Source organism: Columba livia, chromosome 3 (assembly GCF_036013475.1).
Source record: "Columba livia isolate bColLiv1 breed racing homer chromosome 3, bColLiv1.pat.W.v2, whole genome shotgun sequence".
NCBI lineage: Eukaryota > Metazoa > Chordata > Aves > Columbiformes > Columbidae > Columba > Columba livia.
The window spans coordinates 27623296-27650873 of NC_088604.1; the positions used below are offsets into that span (position 1 = coordinate 27623296).

General features: G+C 38.9%; 1 protein-coding gene across 13 annotated transcripts in view; it reads right to left on the reverse strand.

Moving 5' to 3' along the window:
* The window catches only part of KHDRBS2 (KH RNA binding domain containing, signal transduction associated 2), a 351333-nt gene that overhangs the window by 185521 nt on the left and 138234 nt on the right, over positions 1-27578 (reverse strand). For all 13 annotated transcript variants that reach the window (XR_010471176.1, XR_010471171.1, XR_010471174.1 and 10 more), the window contains exon 4: positions 1183-1329. Coding sequence is in view for 4 of the 13 variants with exons in the window: in XM_065056195.1 (XP_064912267.1) it covers positions 1183-1329 (147 nt within the window). In the remaining 9 variants the exon portion in view is untranslated. The remainder of the gene's footprint in view (positions 1-1182; positions 1330-27578) is intronic.

Genomic DNA, 27578 nt, shown 5'->3' on the forward strand with positions numbered 1-27578 from the left:
TTGTTTAAAAAGTAGCATATTTAAGGGCACTCATTTGGTGCCAATAAATTTATTACTGAAAACAAATATCCACCTGTTTATTTTTAATAATTTAAAGTTACTCATTTTGTATTCTTAAAAAGAAGTCTAGTTGTTCCAAAAAATTTGAGCATTTTAAATACTGTACTTAAATACTGTACATGTAATGTATTCTCCTTCCTTCCAAGAAGACCCAAAGAAATAAAATGTTTAAGTTCTGCTATGCAAATATACATGTGCCTCATCTGAATATCTCTTATCTTGGCTTTGTATTACTTGTAATAAAAAGGCATTCATCGACACTTTCCATTATTGCTGAGAGATATGGACAGTTATTGTACCTCATTTTTTTATCACAAATATTAACAAGCTCCTGTAATATTTTTTTTTTAAGGAATGCAAGTCCTGAACGTTTTTAGAGTTTTAAATAATCTCAGGATAGACCTCAGATGATAATTCCTGTAATTCTACTACTACACAAAACAACCTTTACTTTGTATTTAGTATGCATAAGCTTAAATTCTAGGGAAAATTTTAGGCATGGAAATATAATGGAATACAGTGTAAAGGTGAAGAAAAACAATTTCCAATAATTTGATGGAAAATCAATAGACAAAAAAGGTAAATATGATCCGAAAGTGATATATTTAATGTAAATCAAACTGCAAAAGTTCCCAGCTTTAGCTTATGTTTCTGTGCTCTCCTAACTGACTGAGGATTGTTAAATTGTGGTGTGAGTCATGACTGGCTGGCTGAGCAGAAACGTCTGAGGAATGTTCTACTCATGCTCTTTGTTCCGTAAGAAATTCATTAACCTCTTTAGCAAGACATTTAGATAAATCCCTACTTATGTAGAAAATTGTTTTTATAGACTAAATATTCAAAAATCTTGAAAGCGTACTCACATACTAATGGTGAATTTCTGAAACCAGAAGAAAAAAAAGAAGTAATCCACCTTTCTCTTCAAAAAACAAGAAAGGAAAGCAAAAAACAATGTGGCAATTAATGGCCTATTTGGAATCCTCCCAAGATGAAAGAATGAAATATGAATGTTCAGCAGAACTTTTTTTTGTCGTTTCCTTGAGCTAAAGGTGCTTAAAGAAGGCACAAATTCTATGCAGCAAAATCAAAAGCAGTCACAGAAGAATGCTGTAAATTACTTACGGGAACAAGGAACTTTTTTATTTCTTCCAAGGCATGACTCATCCGAGAATATGCCTCCCCAGGTGGAGCAAACACTTCAATTAATACATGAAGCTCATCACTCAAGTGCGCGTATTTGGCTTCTCCACTTTTCCTTAGTTCTTCCTCCTGTGAAAAAAGGGTGGGGTTCTTTTTAGAACTTGGAATCTACTGATTTTGCATTTGTTTAGCATTTACAGAGAACGTGACAAAAGGACATAATATAAGCAGACTCCTAAACCCTTTGAGAAATAAAAGTCTAGTACAAGCCACTTAAAGATTTAAAAATCAATTTTGAGTGTCTGAATGATAAAACCAGCATAATTATCATCTACAACAGATTTTAATCAGCACACTTAAAAAATGCTAAATGCTCTAGAAGCGTGTCCTGAAATATTAAATCCATAATGGAAAAGCTGTATTAATCAGTCTGAATCTTAGCTATTCACAACAAAATCAAATATAGATCCATTTAACCATTTTAGAGAACTTTAACAAATGCTATTGTTTATTAAAATCTTTAAGCTATTTAATGAATATCTGCACGCTGTATATTTTAGATTTATCTTTCCAATCTTTGCGTCCCAGTTTTCCAGCTATAAAATAAGCCTAATAATCCTACTTTATGTTAGTTAATGTTCTGAAACATCAATCCGCTGTCTTATATAAGGCTTTGAGACAGTGAATGTAAATTGTAACACACATTCATAGTAGCTAACTCTGCATAAAAAGCGAAGATATAAGATAGTGATGATGTTAATGGCATTGGCTATGACAACATAATGAAATATGTATGTCATTACTGCACAAGATAGCAATAAGTAATGCTGAAGGAATGATGAGTTGGAAACTCAGTCTTCAAAAATATTTTGAGAAATATAATTTTGAAGAAAATATGTCTGTATATCCACATTTTATAGATCGAAAACATACAGAAAAAGCAGTAAACTAATTTGCCTAAAATTGGGTAAAAGTTATATCTTTTTATTAGTAAATACTAAAGCAATACTTCATGAACATTAGAGATCTACTTTATGAACATAAGAGATTTAAGACACAAAAACTGTAACAATAGATTACAATTCTCATTTAGTTAGCGTATTTAATTCTGTGTTCACTTATTTTAGCCTTGCTTAACTTACGCCATTGCTTGGCACCAAAAATATTTGCATGATGCTGTGCTTCAAACAATACACATTCAGTTCTTTCTATCTAGAGTTTTATCTAGATCTAGCACCACGAACTTTCTGATCTCTTACAGAATACACAATGGTACATTCTTCGGCTCCAGAGCCCTAGATCAGACTCCATGATAACTCAACGTTTTGCAGATGCTGATAAAAACATAACTCAGTAAATGTGATTCATTATTTGATTTTAAACAGTTGAAAATTGATACAATTGTTTTCAACTAAAAACTAAAACTTAAGCAGCACAGATGGTAGAATATTTTTATCTTTACAGTTAAAACATCTTTGGCATTTTAGATTATTGCTGAAATCTCATTGAAATGTCCATAAGAACCAGTGCATAATGTAACAGTCTATCATGAGATGTTACAGTACTTTTCAGGAGGAAATAAACAAACAAACAAACAAAAACCAGCCAACCAACCAGCTAAACAAACCCAAAATCTCAAATCCACATGTCATTACAGCTTCTGGATTAAATTGGCATAAATTATTTCACCAGAATTAAGTTTTAGTAGTTATAAAGAAACATCCTGGTAATTACTGAAAGTTTCTTTCATATTGGTTTTTAAAGATTCTTAGAGAAAACACCAGAAAGCCCCAAAAGTTGTCTATCTGGATAAGACTAACAACAAATTTTGTAAAAAATATAAACTGGACCTTTATTTTCAAATGTAGAAAAAGTAAAATGTAATGTTTTGCTCATTATTTTGGTGAGGATTTTGCACAGCTAAGACATCAGTAACATGATTTAACACAGACCTGTCTTACAGAAAATTAGGTATGTGCTTGTATAGTAACAATGCTAACGTTATTTCTCTTTTATTTTCTCGACAAACTCAGGAGTTCTGAAAACACATCATTTAATAACCTTCTTCCCAGGTTCAGCACATCCTTTCTGTCACTACTCAGCAGTAATTTCTATAGCTATTAGAAAAAGCAGGCTAGGGCCATGAGATCCTCAACAGTTTTTTCTAAGGATATCTAATGATATTTTTTCTTGTGAAACACATGGGGTAAAAGACTGAATTTTCACACAGTACCTCTTCCCACAACAGGGTAAAAAGTCAGAAAAATGCTTCTTTTATTGCAAGTGTGTGTACTGATAGAAATTTAAATCACTTCAGGAAAAATACGTAGGAGTAAGAATTCATAGACCACACGAGCACTGCACCAAGCTTTGCTTCCTGAAGCTAGTGAACATGACTCAATATTTTAGGACTGAATGTAGCCTTACATTTAATGTAATGTAACGTCAGATATCAAGCATTTAACACGCAAAACAACAAACATAAATCACATTGTTGAGGCAACACTCACCAAAATGGAAGGTTACACCTACCAGCAGGTAATGCAGCTTCCCAAGCACAGTACTGATGAACAGGCTCTCCTGGGAGCAAGTGAAGTTGGACAACACCATTGCAGAATCATAGAATAGCTTGGGTTGGACCTTTAAAGGTCATCTAGTTCAACCTTCCTGCCATGAGCAGGGACATCTTCAACTAGATCAGGTTGCTCAGAGCCCCATCCAGCCTGGCCTTGGATGTTAACAGGGATGGGGCATCTACCACCTCTCTGGGCAACCTGGGCTAGTGTTTTACCACCCTTGTAAAAAAATTATTCCCGATGTCTAGCCTGAATCTTGCCTCCTTCAGTTTAAAACCATTACCCCTTGTCCTGCTGCAACAGGCCCTGCAAAAAAAGTCTGTTTCCATCTTTCTCATAGGCCCCTTTCAAGTACTGAAAAGCTGCAATAATGTCTCCCCGGAGCCTTCTCTTCTCCAGGCTGAACACCAACTCTCTCAGCCTGTCCTCACAGGAGAGGTGTTCCAGCCCTTTTAAGTCTTCATTATACAGCAGCACAGCCCAACTGCACAGCAAAATGGTCAGAGCATTCACACTACTTATATTTAGCATTACAGCACTACCCCTTCTCTAGCACTTGAGTGAGATTTACTTCCTTCTAATTGTAGCCTGTCTGCACAAACTGGTTTCCCAGCTGGTTTAGTTTTGTAGGAGAGACTGCTTAGTTTTGTAGGCCCAGTCTGCTCCCTGAGATCTGCTTACTGTTAGTAATGGCCCAGTCACTGAGAATGATCAGGAGGCTCTCCTCCAAACTCAGCTTCTGATTCAAACTAAAACACTAATGGATAAACACTCCATGTAGTACCATTAAGGACAGAGACTGATTATGAGACTTTCTAGCATCAGTTACATGAAGGCAAAATGAGGGAGATAATAATAAATCTATCTTATATGGTGTTATTTATAAGGTTATCTGGGTGCTGTCGGCCTTGCAAGACTCTGCACCCCTAAAAGTCTCTAATGCACCAGTCCAATTATTAATACCTGTGAACTTCAGATGTTTCTCATATAATTCTGCCTTGACCACCTGTGAGGTCCAGCTATTCCCCACAGTGCTGTCTGTAACTTTTGTCAGATTCTGAGCTTTTTGTGTTCTACAGTTGTAACTGCTTAAGCCTGCTCACATAGACATGAACTGAATTGCAGTGAAAGACAATGTTACATTGAAAGCCTGACGGATTCACTGTAGAGAACCACCCTGAAAACAAGCAAAATGCAGTTGTCTTAGGCATTGGATCTTAGGAAAACAAAACAAAAAACCTGGGACCTGATCAGTTCTGTTTTACAAAATGAATGGAATAGATTCCCTGGGCTTCTGGTTCAGTGATGGCAATCACTCTTAGTACTGATCCTCAGGTTAATAACATGGCCCTTATTTTCTCTATGATGATTAACTCCACTGTGGGTTGAGCACAGCAGAGGAAACACACACACCACCCTCCAGAAACAACAGTCCCCTCATCCTGATCCTCTTACACTCCCTTTTGCATGCCAATTCCTTCCATCTCTCAAGATTGATGGTACTATTCTCTATATCTAAACCCAGCTCCCCTCATACTCTGTGCTTCAGGCTTCCTTCAGCCTCATCTGCTGATTCACGGTGTCTGTCACACGGTGCCGAAGTCCACCTGCCCTTAACCTGATGCACAGCTCTGTAACCCACTCTCTCATAAAAGATAACAGATATTTTGAAACACCTGCTGTGGTTTATAATTTACAGTTGACCATAGCAGGGAAAATGAATTATAAAGTCTATAGCAGAAACCTGGGGAGCACTGACCTCTGCAAAAGTGAAGTGTGCGAGTGATAAGAACATACAGGACAAGAAAAATTATGAATTATCTCTGGATGAGAAAGCAGCCTTACGATTTTAAAAGGATGTGTTCTGGCAGAGAACTGATTTCTGGCCAGAACCCTGACCAAAATGCTTGAATAAAATTACTGGAAGGAACCCGAAGGAACAAATGGAGTTTGCATAGCAGAAAAAAAACCCAAACCAAAACCAAAATACAAAACATGATCCAGATTGATGAATAAAAAGTGTCCTCATAAAACTGAAATAACAGAATATTCAAGAATAATAAAAAAGTAACCTTAATAAAGAATTCTATGGATCTCAGAGATAAATTTCACCAACGCAGCACATGGAACTTCCTATAATGTAACAAATACAGCTACGAAAATAAATGGGTACTTAAAGAACAATATGAGAATTACAGTGGATTATATAGCTTTCAAGAATTTGCAAACAGAAACATAGCACAAAGACAAGACAAAGATGATAATCAGAGTGTTGTTCCTACAGAGGCATTATTCATAAGATCAGTGGACAATGCTACAGAAGAAAACTAATCAGCATGCAGCTTGACAAATGCAAACCTATTAATTTTTAATTTGGACATAAATGCAAAAACCAAGGTGTTGTCTGAAACAGTGATTGTAGTAAAAGGAACAAGTGAACTATATGGTACCAATTAAATCAGAAGATAAAATTTCTCAGTGGTACCTGTTTTGGGGGTTAGAAAGTTTTCAGGTCCTAGGTCCCAGGAACAAATAGTGTTAACGGAGAAAGAGAGAACAAAAACAACCATGGAACAACTGCAGAATGGATGAGAAGGAATGGGGCAGAGCAAAGCTAAAAGAGCTTAGCCATCCCTTGACTCCTGTTTGTAGAGAAGTTATTCTCACTTCAGGAAGAAGAATAAAGAAGATGAAGATGATGAGTACATGAGAAGAGTTCACACAGCAGAGCTAAGACACTGGGTGTACTCTACTCTCTTTAAAACACCCGCAGTCAGCTACAGAGATCCCATAATGCAAAACAAGCATGTAAACATAATGTTGCTTACAACAGATGAAATTTTTGGAGATAGAGATGACAAGAATTATTTTTCTATACTTGATGCATCACCAAAATTCTTGCAGTTACTTTTGTGAAATGGAGAATTGTGTACATTCAGTACTGCCTTTGGCAAACAGACCCTTCAATTCAAGGGTTCTTTATTTCCTAATGTTTTTCTTAATGAAACACAACACCATCTTAATGGCAAAGAGGTACAAAGCTGTACCTAGGTCATATTTTTGTTTAGACAGATGAGAAGGAAGACAAAGACAAATCAGTAGAAAAATGTGATGACAACACAACCACTGCATCACTATTGAAAGAGCCTGAATGCCCAGGATGAATGTTAGATGAACAAAAATACAAATTTTGTGAAAAGAAATAAATGTTTAGGAAAAATGGTAACACATGAAAGTGGTATGTGCCAAACCTGAGGTTACAACCAGTGACTACTGTGACCAATAACTAGTGATCTATGTATAATTATCTGCCAGAAAGCTGATAGTGCAGAGACAGAGTTGGTAAACCTACAAATGTTCCTACACTTGCACAAATCTAAGCAAAAGATAAAACATCATAGGCAAGAATCATCTGGTCATTAGACAACTGCGGCTAGAACTAAACAAGCCAAAGATGTTCAATGAATATAAACAAATAATTTCAATAAAAAGTTTGAAAAGCTCATGGAGGAAATTAAAGAACCTTAAGAAAAGCACAATTACCTGATTACCTGATGCTTCCTAAGAATATTATCTTCATCCTTAAACTTACGATCACAACCAGGGAACACTGCATTCAGGGTGCATTTGGAATTAGCAAGAAGACTGGCTTAATTAATGAGAGTACAAATGTCATGTTTTTATTTAGGAGAGGCTAATTAACAATTTGTTTGATCCAAGTTACAAAGTAGGCTGTTTGAACTCCCACCAAGCTCTGATACTCTTACTATGGCCAAAAAATATACCATATATGAAGTGTACTATTTTTTTTTCTTAATATAATCTAGTAAACATCTAGTCAAAGAATCATTAGTGGTCTAGTTCCATATTAACAACTGCAGCTCAAATTACATGCAGGTAAACTGACATATACACAGGCTTTCTAGTCTCTGAGCTTTCCCTGGTGTTATGTTCACCCTTGCACTGTCCTGTGGGGTCCTAAGGTTAATGGCTTCGTCTGGTTGGGGGGGCTGTGAGCTGGCCTTATCTTGAGTCCTTTGCTACAAGATATACAATACTGATGGTGATCGCTTCTTCCTTCTCTCTCCAGGAAGCACTTGGGGTATTTTTTACGTTGTAAACATGCTATACAAACTGTTCTTTTTCCACCATTCTGCAACATAATTTTCAATCCAAATTCACTATATATGCCAAGTTTTACATGTGCTGTATGGATTTTCTTTGTTCTCTTTGTTACTCATAAAGTGATTTTAACCCATGCTCATTTATGGTCAGTAACTGACCTTGATGTCAACTCCCTGTTTACAGCCCCGGAGCCTTCCTTATCATCCCGTGCCCCTGCTTTCAAGGTCTCCACTTCCATCCCACCCCTGTGCTCCTCTATGCTGCATTTTTGTTCTAGGGCAATAGCAGCACCCTCTGCACAGAATAATGACTACCTATCACTATATGTCAGTTACAAACATACTACGAATCTAGGCAAACGCTGAACCAACAGAGGTAAGAAGAAGCCAACCATTAGGCAACTGGTGCTAGAAGTGCAGAAGCTCAAAGGGAGCTGGGGGCACACCAGAGCGTGCCTGGAAGGACCTAGCCCTTTTGAGAGTGTGGGAAATACGAGAAAGAATATTTATACCATAGGGAAAATTCTGGAAGGAAAAATCCATATCTAAGCTATTTTACATATAAGCAGAATGAAAAACTTATGTTTCCAAAGAGTGAACCAGCAGAGGGCTAATGTGTGCACTTACCTTTGTCTATGAAGGAAACTGAAGTTCCACTTTGGGAATTAATTTATTTGTATATTTAAACCCTATTTCATGACAAAATCTCTAAGTACACATTTAAAGGTAACTACTTACCTAACCACCCATTTGATGAAGGATGCCTTTCCAAATACCAGCCTAGAGAATAAATGCACTGAAGCATGTAGGCATTATTTCAGTGCCTAATTGCTATTATAGGTGCCTACATAAAGAGATTTCCAAGCCTTCCTTGATCTAACTAGCCTGAATCTATGCACTTAGTTTGCAGCTGCAAAATAACTTAATGCCCAGGATTTAGGCATGACTTTGACCCTAAGCACCAGGTTGTGGCCATATATATTCGTGTTCAATAGCTTCCTAGCCCTGAAACCTATAGAAGCCAGACTTGTGCACAGTAATACTCCTCAGACACAGAAGTGTCTGACCAGCAGTGCCACAGCACAGTGAAGGAGACCTGATACTTATTGAAAGTTTAAGCTTCTCTGGGATTCATAAAGTAGTGAAGGACTAAATAAGATAAAAGTTCTGAACACAGGTGTACTGAATAAAAGTGTGGTACTGCTGCCCTTTCCCTTAATGAGGTAGCAGTTGGAGAGCTCATCAAGTTACACGTTACAAAAGTTAGGAAACAGGTGTTCATTTTAGTAAGTTGCTAGATAAATCCTACAAGAACCATTTGGGGGCATATTCTGTTAAACTGTTCATAAGTGATCTAGAAAATGAGTTGAACAGTAATAAAAATTCTCCAGTGATAAAAAACAGCTCTGTGTGTACTATGAAAGGCTCTAGATAATGTTATTTCAGGAGTGAGATCTTGGAGGCTTTACATTCCATTCTGCAGAAAGAATTCGTTTAGTGTCCAACAGCAATTAAAAGGACATCCACTATTAGGTATTTTAAAGAAAGGAAGAAAAATGAAACATCAAACACAATTAAGCCACTGCAAAACCTGTACTACTCCCCCACTCTCAATATTGAAGACCATTCTGGTGCCCCAATTTTAAAAAGTATTAGAACCAAAAAAGATAGAGATGAAAGGATGATTATGAGTAAGGGAAGATTTCCATATGAGAAGCTGAATGCGAATATCTTGGCAATCTTGTTGTTCCTTCAGTTCATGATGTCCTGAAACAACTAATTATTGGAAGGCCTCTCAGCTTCCACTAGTTCTTGTGTTCTTACCCAAGCTTTTAGTCCTACAACTTGCAGGAGTTGCAGACCGAGCCAGTTCTTATGTTATCCTGTTTCACTAGGAAATGTGAATGCACAGAATCATAGAAATATCTAGATTGGAAAAGGCCTTTAAGATCTTAGAGGCCAACAGTTAACACAACACTGCCAAGTCCAACACTAAACCATGTCCCTAAGCACCATATCTACGTGTCTTTTAAACACCTCCAGGGATGGTGACTCAATCTCACAATGCTTTCCATTATTATTTTTTTTTTCCAAACATCCAACCTAAACCTCCCCTGGTGCAACTTGAGGCCATTTCCTCTCATCCTATCACTTGTTGCTTGGGAGAAGCGACCAACACCCTCCATGCTACAAACCTTTCAGGTAGTTGTAGACAGCGATAAGGTCTCCCCTCAGCCTCCTTTTCTCCAGGCTAAACAGCCCCAGTTCCCTCGACTGCTCCTCACAAGACTTGTGCTCCAGGCCCCTCAGCAGCTTCATTGCCCTTCTCTGAACTCTCTCCAGCACATCAATGTCTTTCAGGCAGTGACGGGCCCAGAACTGAACACAGGATTTGAGGTACAGCCTCAGCAGTGCCGAGTACAGGGGGGACAATCACTTCCCTTGTCCTGCTGGCCACACTGTTTCTCATAGAAACCAGGATGCTGTTGGCCTTTTTGGCCACCTGGGCACACTGCTGGCTCACATTCAGGCAACATCTAGCAGGGCATGACATGTCATATGCATACAAAATAAAACAACAGGAAAACCTGATGTGTTTTTGTCCTGTGACATTTGTAATTGCTTGCTGAAGTGTTAGGTGCATCTTTTTTATAAACAACATGTATAACATAGACATGTACCCTTAAGGCAGTCATGTGTTAAATATGGAACTCATGTCTAACAGTGTTTCTCCCTAGGCCGCATATTTTGTTTAAAAGATTCTGCTACTGCTTAGTATTCAAATGAGTTCAATGTAGTGCTTCATCTAGAAAGCCAGGCAACACTTCAGGTGCTCTGATTGCTCATTATAATCAGAGCTGAGAGAGTGCAGAAGAGAGAGATCTACAGCTACTTTCAGCTGCAAAGTCAGGAATCACGACTGCTGCAAGACACATGAAGAAGCAACTGGTGCCTTAACCCCCTGGCCCCCTGGGGTGGCTGCCTCCCCCAACCCTCCCATGCAGGGGGACTTCTTGAAGGATCACGCTGTTGTGTCTCCAACCAACCCTTTGAAGTTCAAATGGAAGTTTAAAAGCTAGATTGGATGATCCCATTTAACTCCTCATTGCTTTTTCTAGCGAGTCTCCACCATTGAGCAGGTTTCCATGTTAATGATTTGTACCCTGAAATGCAATGGTACCCACGATGCGGGAAAGGTCCTTCCTTCAGCACTTGGGATAAGTGCTCCCTCATGGAGCACACTGGCCTTGGCGGGGGAATGAGGATGGTATGGATTCCAGCAGTTTGAAGACCTGGCTGATAAGCTGTACTTAAAAGTTAATTTTCTTGCAACTGGCCTGATTGCCAATAATTATTTCCTAAAGGCTGTCCCTTGATTAACCACAACACTGCAAACGAAAGCGGCTAATGGATTTGAGGATCCTACCACCAAATATAGAGTTATTTCTATCCCTTTGATTCTCATGCGGTGATGCGGAAACCACATTGGTGAGGGAAGCCACACTAGTGGAGGCAAACTGGACCCTGGGGAACGAAAAAGGGAAAGGAAGCTCATAAATAATTAGCAAACACTGTAGCTCTAATGGCATTTACACAGACTAAAATGTTTCAATATCTGAAATTACTTAAAAAATGCACTATTATCTTCTGAAAAAGTATTTGAAATAACAGAAAAATCAAACACCTGAAAAAACAACCAGTGTGTCACACTTTTTCACAAACATATCCTTTTTCTGAGCTAGAATTTTAACATCTCACAAATTAGATTTTTTGTCTTGTAAGTGACAGTCACACATGTCTTTGGAGTTTGCACTTACTTTTCCTTTCCTTGTAAGATCAGGTTTTGCATAATGAGAAAGAAAAGAACATGCATTTCAGTGGCAAAATTATTTTTTTCCTCTATCCAGAAAACCTAACTACTCACATCACATTCATTTAGACAAATTTTACTGAGAATGCAAGTTCTTGGACAATTTCTTACAAACGTGTCAGAAGTAGTTAACAGATGAATATGTTACAGAAACACTGCATATATCATGATTTTATCTCTGACAGATTTACTGAATGCAAATAAAATTGCTTGCAAATAGTTTCTTGGTCATCTCAGCCATGATAGTGATTTGCTCTGCAAAGACGGAAGAACACATTTTCTAATCTTCTCATAATGGAAAACTCTAAGGATATTAGTCCAATATAAGCTGTAAATGAGCCTGACTAAAAACCCTGAATTTTTTAATGAGTAGTGATTATAGCAATTCTAATAGCAATTTACTAGAAGGCTCATTTTCATGAAACGCGCAGAGTACTCAGACCATGGACAATTCAGGTAACATCCAGCTCCTTGACTGTGCAGTCTAGACCTGACCTGAACTCTGAACCACAAGAGAGAGATTTAAGAAGCTACCATTCCTAAAGCAAAAGTAAAGGAAGTCAAAATGTGTCCCAACAAGTTTATCTTAAGATAACTTGGCTGGGGGGGTCAGAAGGGATGATGGCAGCTTTTGGTTGGGGTAGCTTAGTCTGTGACTCCAACAGAAACTCCAGTGTTCCTCACTGTGCATTTCTACAATAAATTATTTACCCAAGAAAAACAAAGATGTATCCTCACTGGAAGGCACACTTACCCCTTTGGCGAGGTACACAAAATCGTAGTATCACAAAGAAAGAAACCTGGAGGAAGGCAAGGACTTTCCTCCGGGAAGTATAATGTTCAAAATTTCATGTTGTTCTTTGTAGTGCCCCACAGGAAACACCAGGTCTGCATTCACCTCAGAAGAGCTGAAGGGTCACTGCTACCCAACTGGCCTGGCCAAGACGTTAAGGACTAAAAGCAGAGAGAGCATTTCCTCTAAAAACTCAGAGCATGCTGCTCCTGCTCCTGCTCCTCTCCCCAGAACCTCTTGATGGTGTTCAAACCAGAACGAGTTATCACAAACACGCCAAACAAATGTAAAATTGCAAGAGTAAAATAATTTAAAAATTCAGTTTAAAGCAGATCACCGTACTCCAGAAAAGGTTAAGTACCAGCAATCTTCAGAGTCGGCTAATTTTACTGCACTAAAAATTAATATTCATTTTGCACTTAAATTTTATCGTCCAGATCATCCTTGGCAATTTAAAGCACTCCTCCAGCCGCCTTTATGCTCTCAGATTTATGCAAGAAGACATAACCTTGTTCACAGGCTTTGAGTGTTGCAAAATTTTCGTTACACGGTAGCCATATCTCAGATAATCACAAAATATGCAGATTACATTAATCAATTATAGTAAATTCTGCTTAATGCCACCATCAGTTTATCACAAAATTTCCTTCTGTTAAAAGCTTTTTCCCAGGAAACATTGTAACCTGCCTCTGGCAGAAAATGAAGCATTGCATTTGTTTTCCAGTTCTTTAGTGCTTTAGCACCTGTGGTCTCCCTTGTTGCTCATTTTCAATACCAGCACAAATGAACGTAAAATAAAATTGAACAGCAGCCCTGTTTATGGCACAATTTATCCGTAGCTTTGAGACAAAAGATGAGGGTATTTTTATTGTTGTATGAGCATCCTAAAATGTTCTGACTGATTTTAAATGCTGAAGAAAACACATATCCTTTCTCCCCTTCCCTTTCCTCCTAAATTTAAAAGAGAGTAAAATAAAAAATAAATCCTAAATCAGGAATATGTGCATCACAAAACTCAGCAGAGCTTCGGCTCCTAAAAGGCTCCTTGCGCTACATTTTCCATCTGAATTTTTGGTTTTCATTGAAAGTGCAAAGAGCAAACACCTCAATTTCTTTGAGGACATAATCGAACTCCCCAGGCTGTGTTCAACTCCACATATTTGCTGACATGCCAGATCTGAGATAAAGGTCTGAAAAGATAGTTAGAGGACAGATGAACAGTTCCCTGCATAGGATTCATTTACTTTAAATTAAGGTCCAAAATATAGATATTTGAGCCTAAACTAGTCATGCAGAGCACTACATAGGAAAAACAGACACTTTCACAGCGTGATTTATCTCAAGTTGAGGTTGGTGTTCAAGGTGATTTGAGACTCTAGGTGAATACATCAATTTAAGGATATAAATATCTTTTTTGGATCTGTCAAAATCATCTTAATAAAGAAGTAATCAAAGTACAGCTGGCAACTCTAAAAATGTGAAAATCAGGCCCAGCATCAGTTGGTTTACTATATAAAAATAAGTAGCATAAGAAAAAAAGGGAAAAAAAAAGGTACTGGAGTCATGCTAGACAAATTTAAATACTGCTAGGCATCACTTTTGAAACTGGCTAAAGCATTACAGACATCATTTTAACTAATCTGGTAAAAGGCAACAGAACCAGCATGAATCTGAAATACCGTATACACCAATTTTCTTCTTCAAACACATATTAAGGTGTTACCTGTTTTTATTGAGGAAGCTGGATGAAAATCGCATTATTTTGCAAGTAACCTACACGTTCCACTCTTGATGCCACGGATAGCAAACAAGGAAGTGGAAAACTAAGCAATTAGGTAAGTGATGGTTGAGATGTTACTGTTACCAGCTTCAAACCTATTTTTCCTGCTGCGTGGTGCAATTTTTATTCCACTCAGAAACAGTTGGCGGTTGTATAATCAAGAACAGATACTAGTATGCTTTAAGAGGAATGATATATGTAATTATGAGAAACCCCACTTGTTTTATTTTCATTTTACGTACATTACAGAGGGGTTTGACAGTGACAGAGCTTCCCAGCAGAAAAAGCCATGTGGTGTTCAAGCTTTGACCTTTCTCCTGGGACCTGTGGGAACGCTGCTGTGCAACACCAGCTGATTAACTAAACCTCTCTCAGCTGTGGTTTACCCATTATGTACTTTCACGGCCAGTAAATCCATCACACAAGGACAGGTTCTGCCCCTCTCCAATCTCAATAAGAGCACAGTGGCCATCATATAATAATATATAGTATAAATTCTAATAATATATAGAGTATATATACACACAATATATATATGTGACACAGTATATATATAAAATATACTATATAATATTATATATTATATAGTATATTATTATATATAAATATTATACATAAATTGTATTACATTTATATATATATATATATATATAAAGTATAGATATATTATTATGTGATAGATATAATACATATAGTAATATATTACTGCAAGGACTTGAGACGCACTGAGCTGTCTGGAGAAAGGCGCTTGAGAGGCCTCTCCGGGAACCAGAACATGCCAGCCTTTCCATTAACAGTGCTCCTTGACCCTGTCCATGACTGGGGCAGGAGACTGCGGTCCCTGTGGGTCACCTGTCTCCAGCTTTGGCACTGCCCCCCACCGGGTCCTTGCTACCTCTCCCTGGGGTTGTGCCTCCTCCAGCACCAGCCTGCAGGTGTGTATTCTCCACACCCTTGCAGAGAACACTCCACCACCCAGAGGCACACGTGTAACATGACTAATAGGAGGGAAAAACACCTGCCTTCCTTCATTTGTAGGGAAATGGCTTTTTTTTTTCTTTTTTTTTTTTTTAAGTGTTGCTATTAGCAGTCTATGTCACAGCAGCTCCCTGAATCCCATTCTGCCAGGGGCTGTTTCTATGCTAGAAATGAGCGGCAAAGAGCTCCTCTCCTCAACCATTTCTCGCTACTTCAGTTTTGGCAGACTGCATCCCCCAGTGCCTGCCTCTGCCTGCCCCCGCTGCCGCTGCCACACAGGCAGCAAGGCCGGTACATACCCGGAGAAAAAGGCACAAGGGGTGACGGAGCATCTGCCCCCGGGGCACAGGGTCCCCGAGTGTCCACTTCTCATAACCGCTTTCATCCCCTCCCGTGCTGGTTTTCAATCTTTCTGCCACTGTCTCCTCAGACACATGGAGGGTGACAAATGAGAGGAACTGTCATGTTTGCCACAGAGACAGGAGATGTGAATCTTCTGTGTCTGTGGAAATGCAGATCAGCAACCGTGGCAGCCTGCTGTGCACGAAGAGAAATTCTATACCACTTTTAGGCAGATAATATGGAAAATAAATGCAACCAACCATCTGCCCATAATGCAGCAATGATCCTGGACTATCTGAATGACAGCTTCATATTGTCAGCTGAATTAAAGCCCCAAAGCTGTTGGCTTTGTGCTTAGTTCTGTGGTTAGGAATTGCTCTTCTTTCATTCCTACAGTGCGAACATGTTTGACTAAATGTTGCTAGCACCTTCTATCTCACAGGATGATACACAACTCCAGATAATGTGTAGGAAGAAGAAGTTAATAAAATGGACTTTCCTAACTGAGGTCCCCCCAGCTTTCCTTTGCATAGAAAACAGAAAAGGCTATTTTTTTCAGATTATGCAGCTATCAAGAGATCAGTGGCTGAACAGATGTTTGCAGCTGTAGGAATGCAGTTGCTTTGCCTGCAAACTTCAGATAGAGTCCTTTTCCCTACATCAGCCACATGTGATTGAAATACCTGTAACTTTGAGGAGGCCCAGTGTGCTTCCTTCTCACCTTACGAAGCCACACTAGTAGTAACAATTTGGAAAGATTTAAGAGGTCAAGAAACTGTAACTATACAGTGCATATTTTATGAAATGAATGTAGAGCCAGATGATGTTATCGCTATTGCTACACAATATATTGCATGCTATTGCAAAATGTTTTTCTGAAAAAAAATAATTTAAAAAATTGATGCTGAGTTGGCAATACTTCCACAGGTTGAGGGGAAGAGGGGGACAGGCTGTCTGCCAGACCCAGCCACTCCAGCACAAGCTCAACAGCTCAGGTTCCGCAGAGCCAAAGGAAGCCTTGCGAGTACATGTTGATGTGAGGGGACGGATTAGTTTTATTTTAGTTTGTGAACATACAGGACTTAGGGGCATGTATTGCTATAAACTGCTATGCATTCATCTTTAAAATGAAGGATTTTCCTTTGTCTGGTAGCTTCCCCCCCCAATACACAAAACATTACTATAAACTACAAATACTGTCCAAAAAAATGAAAGCATGGTTTTGAGCATCATGTACCTCAAGGCTAGACCACAAAGAGTCACTGCAGAAACAAAGTCCAAGATGAAACAAATCATCACGTTTGCCAGTACACGAAGCTTGTGACTGCTGACTAGTTTTGCAATATATCTGTGCCATCTCTTTTGAGCCTGCCACCCACTGTTTCTATCACTTTTTGAATCTAAGCACAGCATGCAAGTGTTTTAATTCAGACTTAGTCTTCTGCACTGAAAAAACAAAATATCCTGGGTTTGGATCTGAAAAACTGTATCATGTAAGTTTACTTTTGGTGTTAACTTTATGGAATCTGAATGACTGATGAATGGTTTATGCATAGCAGTTCCCTTTAGCATTCCCAGTACAATTCATTACAATGCTCATCTAAATAGTGTGGGTTGTTTCTTGCTTATTTTCAGTAGACTGCTTAGCATTTTATTTCTCTTATTTCTGTTCATTCCTTCTACCCAGATGGGTCAAACATATTTGCAAACATACACTTTGGGGAATCTTTTTAGCTGCTTCCCAAGTGTGTTCATAAAGAAACAGATGACTTGGAAACAGAATCCTTCTGTTCCCTGCTCACAGAAAATCAGCTCTTATTTTCAGAAGAAAAAGAGATTGAGGGCTAGAAGGAAAGCGTTCATAAAACAGTATGCAGTAATGAACGCAGGAAACAATACCTTTCTCTTTTTTTGGTACATTGTTTGTTTACATTTGTACAGGCTATGAAGGCCTGTAAGATCTTCATTACTGATTTTCTGCTTTTAGTGGATTGGCAAAGGGTTGTGGCTGTGCTCTGTGTAATGGGTAATTGCGGTTTTAGAGGACAGCATCTGATTGTTTCCCATATTTATTTTGTCTTTTGAGGAGATAACTAGCTACTTCACTGTTGTTCACTATGAAAATGAACTCTGTTCTGCTCCAGTTTCTGACAAATTGAAAACCGTAAGACTTGATCAAGCACAGTTGTGCAGTGCTGTTTTGCTGCCCACTGGCTGTTACTGTGCAGGCAGCTCTGTGTCCACAGAAGCAGCATGGCAGTCTCTGTGGCAGCCTTGGAGAGCCAGCTGGAGACCAAAATAGTGATGAACATACATGTGCCACCAATAGTACTGCCAAAAAACCTGGGTACAACAGCTTTGAGAGCTGTTCAACACAACATAGTCTGTGCTGGATTCAGCTTATGCTTGCTGGTGCCCGGATCTTTCACTAATGGTTATCAGATCCCATGGCACACTTGACATCACTCATTTAGGCTACAGGGACGACCATGTAATTACCATGTTAACTAATGAGAGGTTAAAACCAGCGGACATACAAGACACCTGAATGGAAAATGAAACCATCGAGTGTGGTGTTGTTTTTTCTTCCTGCAAACCAGTGGAGTACCCATTTGCCTGCAGCTAGAGGTCCTGTACCCGTTTGTCTGGAGCTAGAGGTCTGTTTTGGCTCCCAGCAAAACAAAAACAGAGGCGAGAGTCAAAGTGGTTATGTATCTTCACAAGGGAAAGCCTAGAAAAAGGTCCTTCTTGGAGGTAGGTTCTTTAAAGGGAAATTTGGGTTTCTGAACAAGAAAGCTGTCTGTTTGCTATTTCCTACAGTGTTCAGGTAAAGGGGGTGTGGCACAGATTATTTGTGAACAAACTAGTGAAATGCTACTTATTTCCTCCTCTAAAAGAGGCAGAGAGGGAGGCCCAGTATTACCTAACTAAGGAGCACCAGTAATGAAGTCTAGATGTACTAGGAGAGGAGTTCTCATTGCTGTTGGTGCAAGGCTAGACATCAAAAGATGAGTTTAAGAAATAGCCATGGAATACTGATAGCGAGTTGCAGCATGACTTCAAAAATTTGACTCTCTAATGACTTTACAGAGTTTAAAGAGCTTTTAAGAATGATTTTCTGTTTGAATAAGCTTTCCTGCCCTTTGTAGTCTACCATAATTCCACTGAATATGATGCCATGAATCTTCATAAATCTGTAACTATGTTTGACAGCTATATCCATATATTTGCCATTGTGCTTTTCATCTGAAAAATCATGTTTTAAGCTTCTGTGTCATTAATGTCACCTTTATTTGAAAATGAAAGGCAAGGACACAATGAGCTATGTCATACATCCAAGGTCTCAAAGAGCAGTTCAGGCTATACAAGCTGGCTTCTGAAGGCACCTGAAATCACTAGGGGAAAACAGAAACTTCTTTTCAGAGTGACCAGGAGGCACAATGCATCCTCCCAGGAGTCACCTTTCCACTTGGCTAAGGAGAACACATTTAAATGGTGTGTCCTGCCCACAGTGCGAGATGAAGACACACACATCAGCTGAAAGCCAGAAGCTGCATAGCTGCAATAAGCACAGCACAGACCCCACTCTAATACTGTCTGTGGGGAGCCAGATGCATCAGCTCAGGCTCAGCACAGTGCTGGTGTTTTCCATTCAGAGTTCATTTCCACTATCCATGCAGAGCTGGCATGCTGCTTTAAATCCCCAGTCTCTATCAGTCTTGCTCTCTCTTGTTTTGTCTCATGGCACGATTAGAGCATCCTTTATTACAGAGTGACCCAGGAGAAGCAGAAAAAAATAATTTCCCTCCTTAGTTTGCAAAGCTCCTCAAGCATAGAATCATAGAACCATTTAGGTTGGAAAAGACCTTTAAGATCATCGAGTCCAAGTCCTTCTTCTAATTCATAGGTACATGACTTTTCTAAAAATGCACAACTGCGAGTTGCTTCACCAAAGTCAAACCACACTCTTGCTTCCCAAAGGCCACTACTGTTCTCATTTAGGGTGTCCTTATTCCTACAAAGAGAGCACAGCATCTAAATCTCAACTGGACAGAAGTTGTGAAACCCCACATCTGACATGACTTCAGACATTTCAGTATGTCCACTGTTGCCTTCTGTCTTGCTTTAGCCACTGTACCTCAACCCATCCATTCCTACACTGAGAACTGAAAAATACAGAACAGATTAGGTTATCTTCATTTTCCTTTGGAGGCCTGTCCTGCCTTCTTCATTAATTATATATAAAACTACTTTTCAAAAGTAAACCATGATATGTTCCATAAAGCACACAATTGGAAAATGGACTTATGCTGTCATTACTGATTTAGCCCATCTGGGAAAAGAGAGTGAGATTAAGGAGGGAGAGGAAAGTGGATCCATTAGAACCATCCAGGCAATCGGCAACATCCACTCCATGGTCGTGAATTGGATACGAATTAGTAAAAACATTTCAGATAGCGAGTGATAAAAGAGTTACACTACAGTTTCTACCACAGCTTGAATTGCTTTAATTTTGAACATGCCGCTTGTGCTAAGGTTTAATTAAATGAAAAAAGATTTGTAAACCAAAAAGATCTAAATACAGAAGCAACAGAGAGAAATCACAAAGGCCAGAAGCAAAATGTGCTATATTCTCTGCATTATTCACTGACACAGCAGCCGCTGGGCTCGGGATCACAGCGCTTAATGTATTAATGCTCTCCTGACCAGACCCTGAAAGCATCCGCGCACTCTGCATACAAGACTAAAAGGACTAATGCAATGCTTTACTAGGCTTATTTAGACAAGATGAGTACACTTTCTTTCTCACCCAAATCCCTCTTTAGGCGTTGCATCTCTGAAAGCATATCTGAAAAATGAACCCAACACAAAAGTAAAGCTGCAAGTGGCCTCAGAAAATACAAACGTCAATATTCAAGTCTGGAAAGGACACATAACATTTTACTAGATATACTGAATTAATAAATGTATAGCTTAGAAATACTGGAACTCCCAACCAACATTATACATAAATATATCAAATATTTTCTTTTTTTATTCTGTATTTCTGAATATAAATTACTGTGCTCTATGTAAATTATACTGTATTGAAAAATAAGCATTTTTGTTTAGATCCTCACTTTTATCTTTGGTTGCACAAGCACTTCGTCTTTTCCTTATATCCTTGGACAATGTTGTATGTAAGTGTTAACATAATCTGTATTTATGTTTATAAACCAAACAATAAATGAAATTAGTTGTTCATTGGGCTCCATAGTGAAGTTTGTTTTTTTCAAAGAAAGACATACTGAACAAAAATTATTCATTGAAACTAGCTACTTCAGCCAAAGCAGCATGGATGAGCTCAGGATTCAAGCTGGAACAGGTACAAAGACAAATGACTAACTAGCATGTTCCCAAGTATTGGGACTCTGTTTTAGGAGATAAAACTAAAATAGCTTGGGCTTTTTGTTTGACCAAAGCCAAGACTTAAAAGAGACATATGTTCTCTCTCTCTCTCTCTCACTGAAGAAGGAAAATAAAATCAAAGGACTACATTTCTTACTACCAGAGATTATTTTTGTCTGGAGACAGTGTACAGATGCCAGTAATGGGAGCAAAACTCTAACAATGAGTTTAATCGGGTCATTAAAATGGCCATATAATACGATTACAGACAAAGCAGGATCAGCAAGTCCCCTTGCAGAGCAGGGAAGCGTGATCCTCTGACACAGACTGGTTATGCTCAGCCTTAACTTCATCCCTCTTGGGTTAGCACTTCAGCATTAAACATATGCTGAAGCTTCACTGACTCCCTGGAACATTCACAATCTTGGTTGCCTACCAAGACAGTCAGTCAGAGTATTTGGAGCTTCAGGCTAATGTCTGAGACAGCTGCTGTATCCTTTTTGTAGAAGCACTGCATTGCCAGACTGCTGGTAAGTAACTTGATCATTATTACTGACATGTGAACTGCTTAAATATGAAATGCTTCTGTTAGGAAAAAAATAAAGGCCAGACATATGGATTTGTTTTGCATTTTTCCAAAACATCTGTATTTTTATTTCTTCTTGTATTTGTATTTTGTCCAAAATACAAGAAATACATATATTGCTAATTTATTTTTTTTTTTTTACCATGAAACTTCCTGTCAGTTCAAAGGAAAGAGCAAAATAGATAGTATGGCAGCAATATTATTAAGATACATACAATGGAGTAAAGCAGAGAACAAAAAACTCTAGTAGGACCTTATGACTGATGTATACAATTTTTAAATTTAATGTTAATATTAGAATCAAATTCTTCCCAAGTATTTCACCAGAGCATACTTAACATGCACACACAGATATAACTATAATGAATTTGCTGTGTTCATTACAGGACCACCAAGTGCCTGGGTTTCCTTGGCCACCCTACTCCCTTCCTGTAACCCAAACCTTCCTGCCTGGAGTTTTACTGGGCCAGCTTCCCAGGGATGCCAAATGCGCTGCCCGCTGTTTGAGATAAACCTCCCGGCCCACTGTTGTGCAGATCAACCTCACGGCGCATCCGGAACACAACTGACTTCACCCTGAGGGATGGACGCTCAGCTCAGCGCCAGCCTGTGCAGGAGTGGGGTGGTTCACTCTCTTTACCCCTATGAGTGACCAGATGTGTGCTGTCATTTAAAGTGTGCCCTGATGACCAAACCACTGCGCATGCACTGTACACTTATTCTCACATCTGACTCCTAATGAATCCGTCAAGTATATGCACTGAACATAAAATGGACATGATAGGCATGTCTCATCCAACCATTTAATTTTGCTTCTTGTTGAAAGTGTGAATTCTGGGGTTGTCCTATGCAGGGACAAGAGTGGGACTTGATGATCCTTGTGGGTCCTTTCCAACTCAGGACATTCTATGATTCTGTGATTACTTTAATAATATTTCTCCAGTCAACAGGCTGAGAAAATAGGCACTGGCAGCCAGTACTTGAAATCAGCAGAAACCAAAATGCTCAAGTGCCTTTAAGCTTCATATTGACTTCCATGAAAAGATGGCCAAGTAGAAAAATATGGCAGCAGTTTAAAAACATTGAAACTGAACAGAGCACACCTTCTCCTACTTTAATTTTGCTTATTTAACCACGTTTAACTATCAAAGTAATTCTGTACTTAGAGCAAGTTCCTGCATAGTCTTTCCTCAGCTGATGGTGAAATAGCTTCTTTTCAATCTTTTATTCTTCTGTTATTTTGTATTACATTTAAAAATTTCATTCCATTAGATTTATACATGGACGTGTCCTGTTTTCCTCATTTCCTTATGTGTTGTAATGAATTCAATGTGAAAACAGTGTGCTGTTCTCTTGCTTACTTGACTTCATTTCACTTCACCTATTACAGAGGTGAATTTTTAAAAATTTTCTTTTAGGGTGTGTGTACTCTAAGCTTAGCTGTGACATGAACTTCTTTTCTGGTCTTGCACTAGTCATTTAGCAAGGGATGATGGATTTAGTCAACGTGAACACAGCACGCACCATAAGCTGCTTTGGTAATAAGAGCCCCAAGAAGGACTCTGCCTCAAAGACTACTTCTGAGACCAAATTTCCTTCTCTATCTTCCATCCTAGGAAGGAAATGCTTTGATGTTCCCCTCAAGCACCAACCTGAGGAAGGCTCCCTCCAGCCAAGGGAACCCAGCTGGGCCACCCACTCCAGGACTGGGGCAGCTCTTGGTCTCCCGACCAAGCACACATGAGCTGATGGGTTTGCTGATGTCGCATTTCCTCACTGGTTTTCAGCAGATTTCTGATCCCAAAGGTAAAATACTAAATAGTGTGGCATGAAAATGAGGGTTATGTAGGGTAATTTCAAATCTGTATTTTATGAAGAAAATTTTCAGTTTCTAATTAATATCAAAGCTAAACATTTTCCTTACCCTTGTAATTTTAAAGTTTCCTTCTTTAGGAATCCTCCACTGTTATCTCTGCCTGGTTTGGTAACACCAGCAGGAACTGGTAGACAAAACTGTACTTCTTTGAAACAAATAAATTGGGTCCAAAGATTTCAAGTTTGCAGTAGTGCAAGGAGAAGTAATTGGCCATTTATATTTCACAGTCTTTAACAAAGGGTTCTTTCAACTTGGAGCAGAGGAGTAATAATTCTGTAACTTGCCAGTAAACCAGCAGACTGCAAAATATCCAAGAAAATATTGTATTTTTATGGAGAATGACACTTTTAAGAAATATCTGTGAACTAGCTTGGAATATAGGTATTGAGCTCAATTCCAGCAATGAAAAACAAGACAGTATAACTGAAACCTCAGCAAAAATCTCCTAACCAAAACACATTTTTAACAATGACAGACGAAAGACTAGGGGAAAATAAAAAAAGGCAAGAGAAGATTTTGAACTAGAATACTTAATGCAGCTATTAATTATATTTAATAGCAAACAACTTAGTGGGAAAAGAAGCATTACTATCTCCTCTTAATTTGAAAATTAGCACTGCTTTTATTTAGAGGCAGTACTAATATAAATGTGAAGACAATTTACTTCATAACCCCCATTAACATTGTTTAAGGCATTAAGTCAGCATCTCACAAAATGTCTCGAACAAATAATAGGATCTCAGCACCATGGTCCATACTGTTATAATGTACAGTAAATACATTGTTATGCATCACTGCAAACCTCCAATACACGCTGACAATATAACCTGAACAACAAAACAATCAAGACCTTTCTCTTCTGAAAGTAAGCAAAAAACCAAAACAAACACAACTGTGAGAACAAAAGAGCAGTATGATTTGGAACACTCACTATTTACCCTTTTCTATTCTGATGATGCTCAGAGCTCTCATTTGGATCAACTGCACTGGGTGCTGCATTACGAATGCCCTCATTAATGTGGACTCTAATGAATATGTACAACTTTAAATGGATAAGCACCCCTTGGAAGTCCATAGGATGACTTCCATTTATAAAGTATATAAAATCACCTCCAACAAAAAGAAAGAAACAGGGGAACACTCCCAGCTGCTTTGTTACTGAGATTCAGAAATCCCTCAGAAACCACAATAGAGAAGAAAACCAAAACAGTACACAGGGCTCACCACATGGCACAAATTTAACCTCATCCACTTCCATCTTTCTGCCCACAGTCTTTTGCCACGGGGATTACTTTCTCTCAAATATCACTAGTTGTCTATATTTGGTGTAAAAATTCATTGTACTGGAACAAAGCATGCAGGTGACGATAATGTGTGGAAGACTAATAGAGATGACAGGCTACCATCCTTAGGGGAAATAAAATTGCTGTTGCACAGTCTGTTTTTTGTTGAAAGGTAATGGGAAAATTTTCTGCTTGTACGTGGAAAAATAAAACATAGGTACTCCTTAAAAGCACATACCACTGAAGAAAATACCATGAAGCACATAATGCTTACACATTTCATCTTTAAACAATGCAAAATGAATCAGAGCACCCACTCCAGGTGTGACTGCCTCCAGTAAAGACCCATCTCCACCTCGGGAGAGATTTCAGGTTTGGTTGGGGATGGTCTGAGAACTGTCTGTGGGGTGAAAGCCTGCAGGAAGAGTGGCCAACAGCAGACAAGGAAAGCGTCAGAAATACAGAGCGACAAGGAATAACTGGTAGCATTTTTCATCACAGAGTTATTTTCTATATAGTGAAGCATGGAAGAGGGGATGCAATACTGAATGCTTTCCAACAGACTGCAATTATTCCTTAGGTTATGCACATTAAGATAATGCGTTCTTGCTTCTTTTAAAAAGTGTTTCATACAAAATACTTTAATAGCAAAAGTATATGTGGTTTAAGAAAATCTGGTAATGAAAACATGGAGGTTTCCCCATACCAGTGTAGAACCTGGCTAGTACTGGGTATGGCCTGGCTAAGGGATCCTACCTTTCCAGAGGTTAAGAGAAAAGATTGTCATGGACAGCTTATTTGAAAAGTAAAACCAGTCTGTAGAACTGCTGCATGACAGCCAAACCTCTGCACTGAAAATCAATGAAAAAGAATAATCCTAAATAGGTCAGTTATTGATTCTGTAACAATTAGTTATGAATTCAATTATAATTTCTTTTTGGCTCTTACCATCTGAGCCCAGAGGGAGCTGAGTTTTGTGAAGGCCAGCACACCGCACAGAGCCGGAGCGCCGGCAGCAAAGGCGCTGCCTGTTCTGAGGATGCAGAAGGAGCTGCTGGGGATGGACAACTGCCCGCTCGGACAGCCCTGCGCCTCGTCTGCACCCCTGCATTCAGCCACACTCCTCTGGGGAGAAAATCTCAAAGGGCCACTTATGAAAATAAGCATCAGTATGACCACAGTGTTATCCACCATAGCATCAGACAGCCATGGACCTCAGAAACACTCCATAGACCACTTCTGCCATTCATCTTCCATTCTGATCCTCTTCCCCTCCTTCTCATCCAAATACAACTGATTTGTGTGCCTTGGGGGTCACAGAAAAAAGTGCCACTGAGGGAAATTCCCATGGAAAGTCCCATGGAAAGTCCCACAGTGCTGGATATCTCAAAATCCTCCCTATGAAATGGATGAGAAAGGAGGCAGCCCTAATTCAACTCCCTCCCAGCTTTTTTCTTTCTTTTTACTTTAGATCTCAAAGAATATGTGTACCACAGAGCCAAGTTCCTTGGACCAAGGAACTCCAAGGTGACAACAAGGTGAGCTGGGACAACCTGATGAAGTACAGACCTAGCTGGTGTCACTCGGATCTAGTCTAAGTTGGATGCAATGCCACACTGGCAAAGCTGGATTGTGTACAAACATGAAGAGGAAAAGTCTCCATGTCATAGCATGCTGGGTGGGCTTACGGACTCAGGGCTCTCGTCACCCGGGACCTTATGTCACTATGCTATTTTCCAGAGGATAAATGTAATTATTTTTTTGTTGAGAAGTTTTTCTTCCTTTTGAGAAGTGAATGCACCCATACTTGAAAGGTTTTGAAATTAATATTCTGCTTTTTCGTAAAGTCAAAACCCAGTTATCTTCTAAGCGTGTAGAAAAGACCGATATGTTAACTGCTGAGAAGCTCATAGCAATTTAAATACTTAAGGGATAAAAAAAACTCTGCTTAAACAGTTAACCTTTATTAAGTGGTTTCTTAAGTTACCTGAAAGTTATCTGATCAGTAGAAGTGCAAGGAAAAAAAGAAGCAACATACTAAGCTGCACCAGAAATAATCAATGAAATCCCACATGCAGCAATTTTCAACAAAAACAATATGTTCCTGGGTTCACCGAAAGCAGGCTGGACAAAGGAAAAGCCTCCTTTAGACACCACAGGGCTTAACACCTTTCAGTTTTCTAGAAGGATACTAAAGAAAAGGAAAATATTACTATTCATATCTGAACTAAAATTTAAAAACTAAAATTGGACCTTATTTCTCATATTATGTTGCATACACAAATATGTTAACACAGCAGCAATGGCACAGATTTTTGTTGGAAAGGTGTCTAATTTATAGGCAGGAAGTACAGCTGTGTAAATCATCTGGAATGAGTATTTAATTTACTGAATTTTGACCTTTGCTCTCTCCTCCCAAAGTACTTTGCAGCAGACGTTTTGATGTCAGTGCTTTTTACATGAGATTAGCCAGTGAGCTGAATTTCCCTGGTTTTTATTGATCACAGTGTTATTTCATTTCTCTGAGTGGATGAGCATTTTAGGCACAGGGAATTGGAAAAGTGGACTACCAAGAGTATTTCTGGATATGATTCTAAAATTTTCTACCAAAACTTGATTGCTCAAATACAAGAAAAGCTAATAGAAAAGGCGTGAATACAGAAGACTGATTAACTCACCCTGTGCCTGGCTCATGTTTTAAATAAATATCCAGCCTACCTTTGCCCAGCAGCCTGGCTTGGACCCTGGCTTTCTAAATCCAAATGCTCTTAGGGACATATT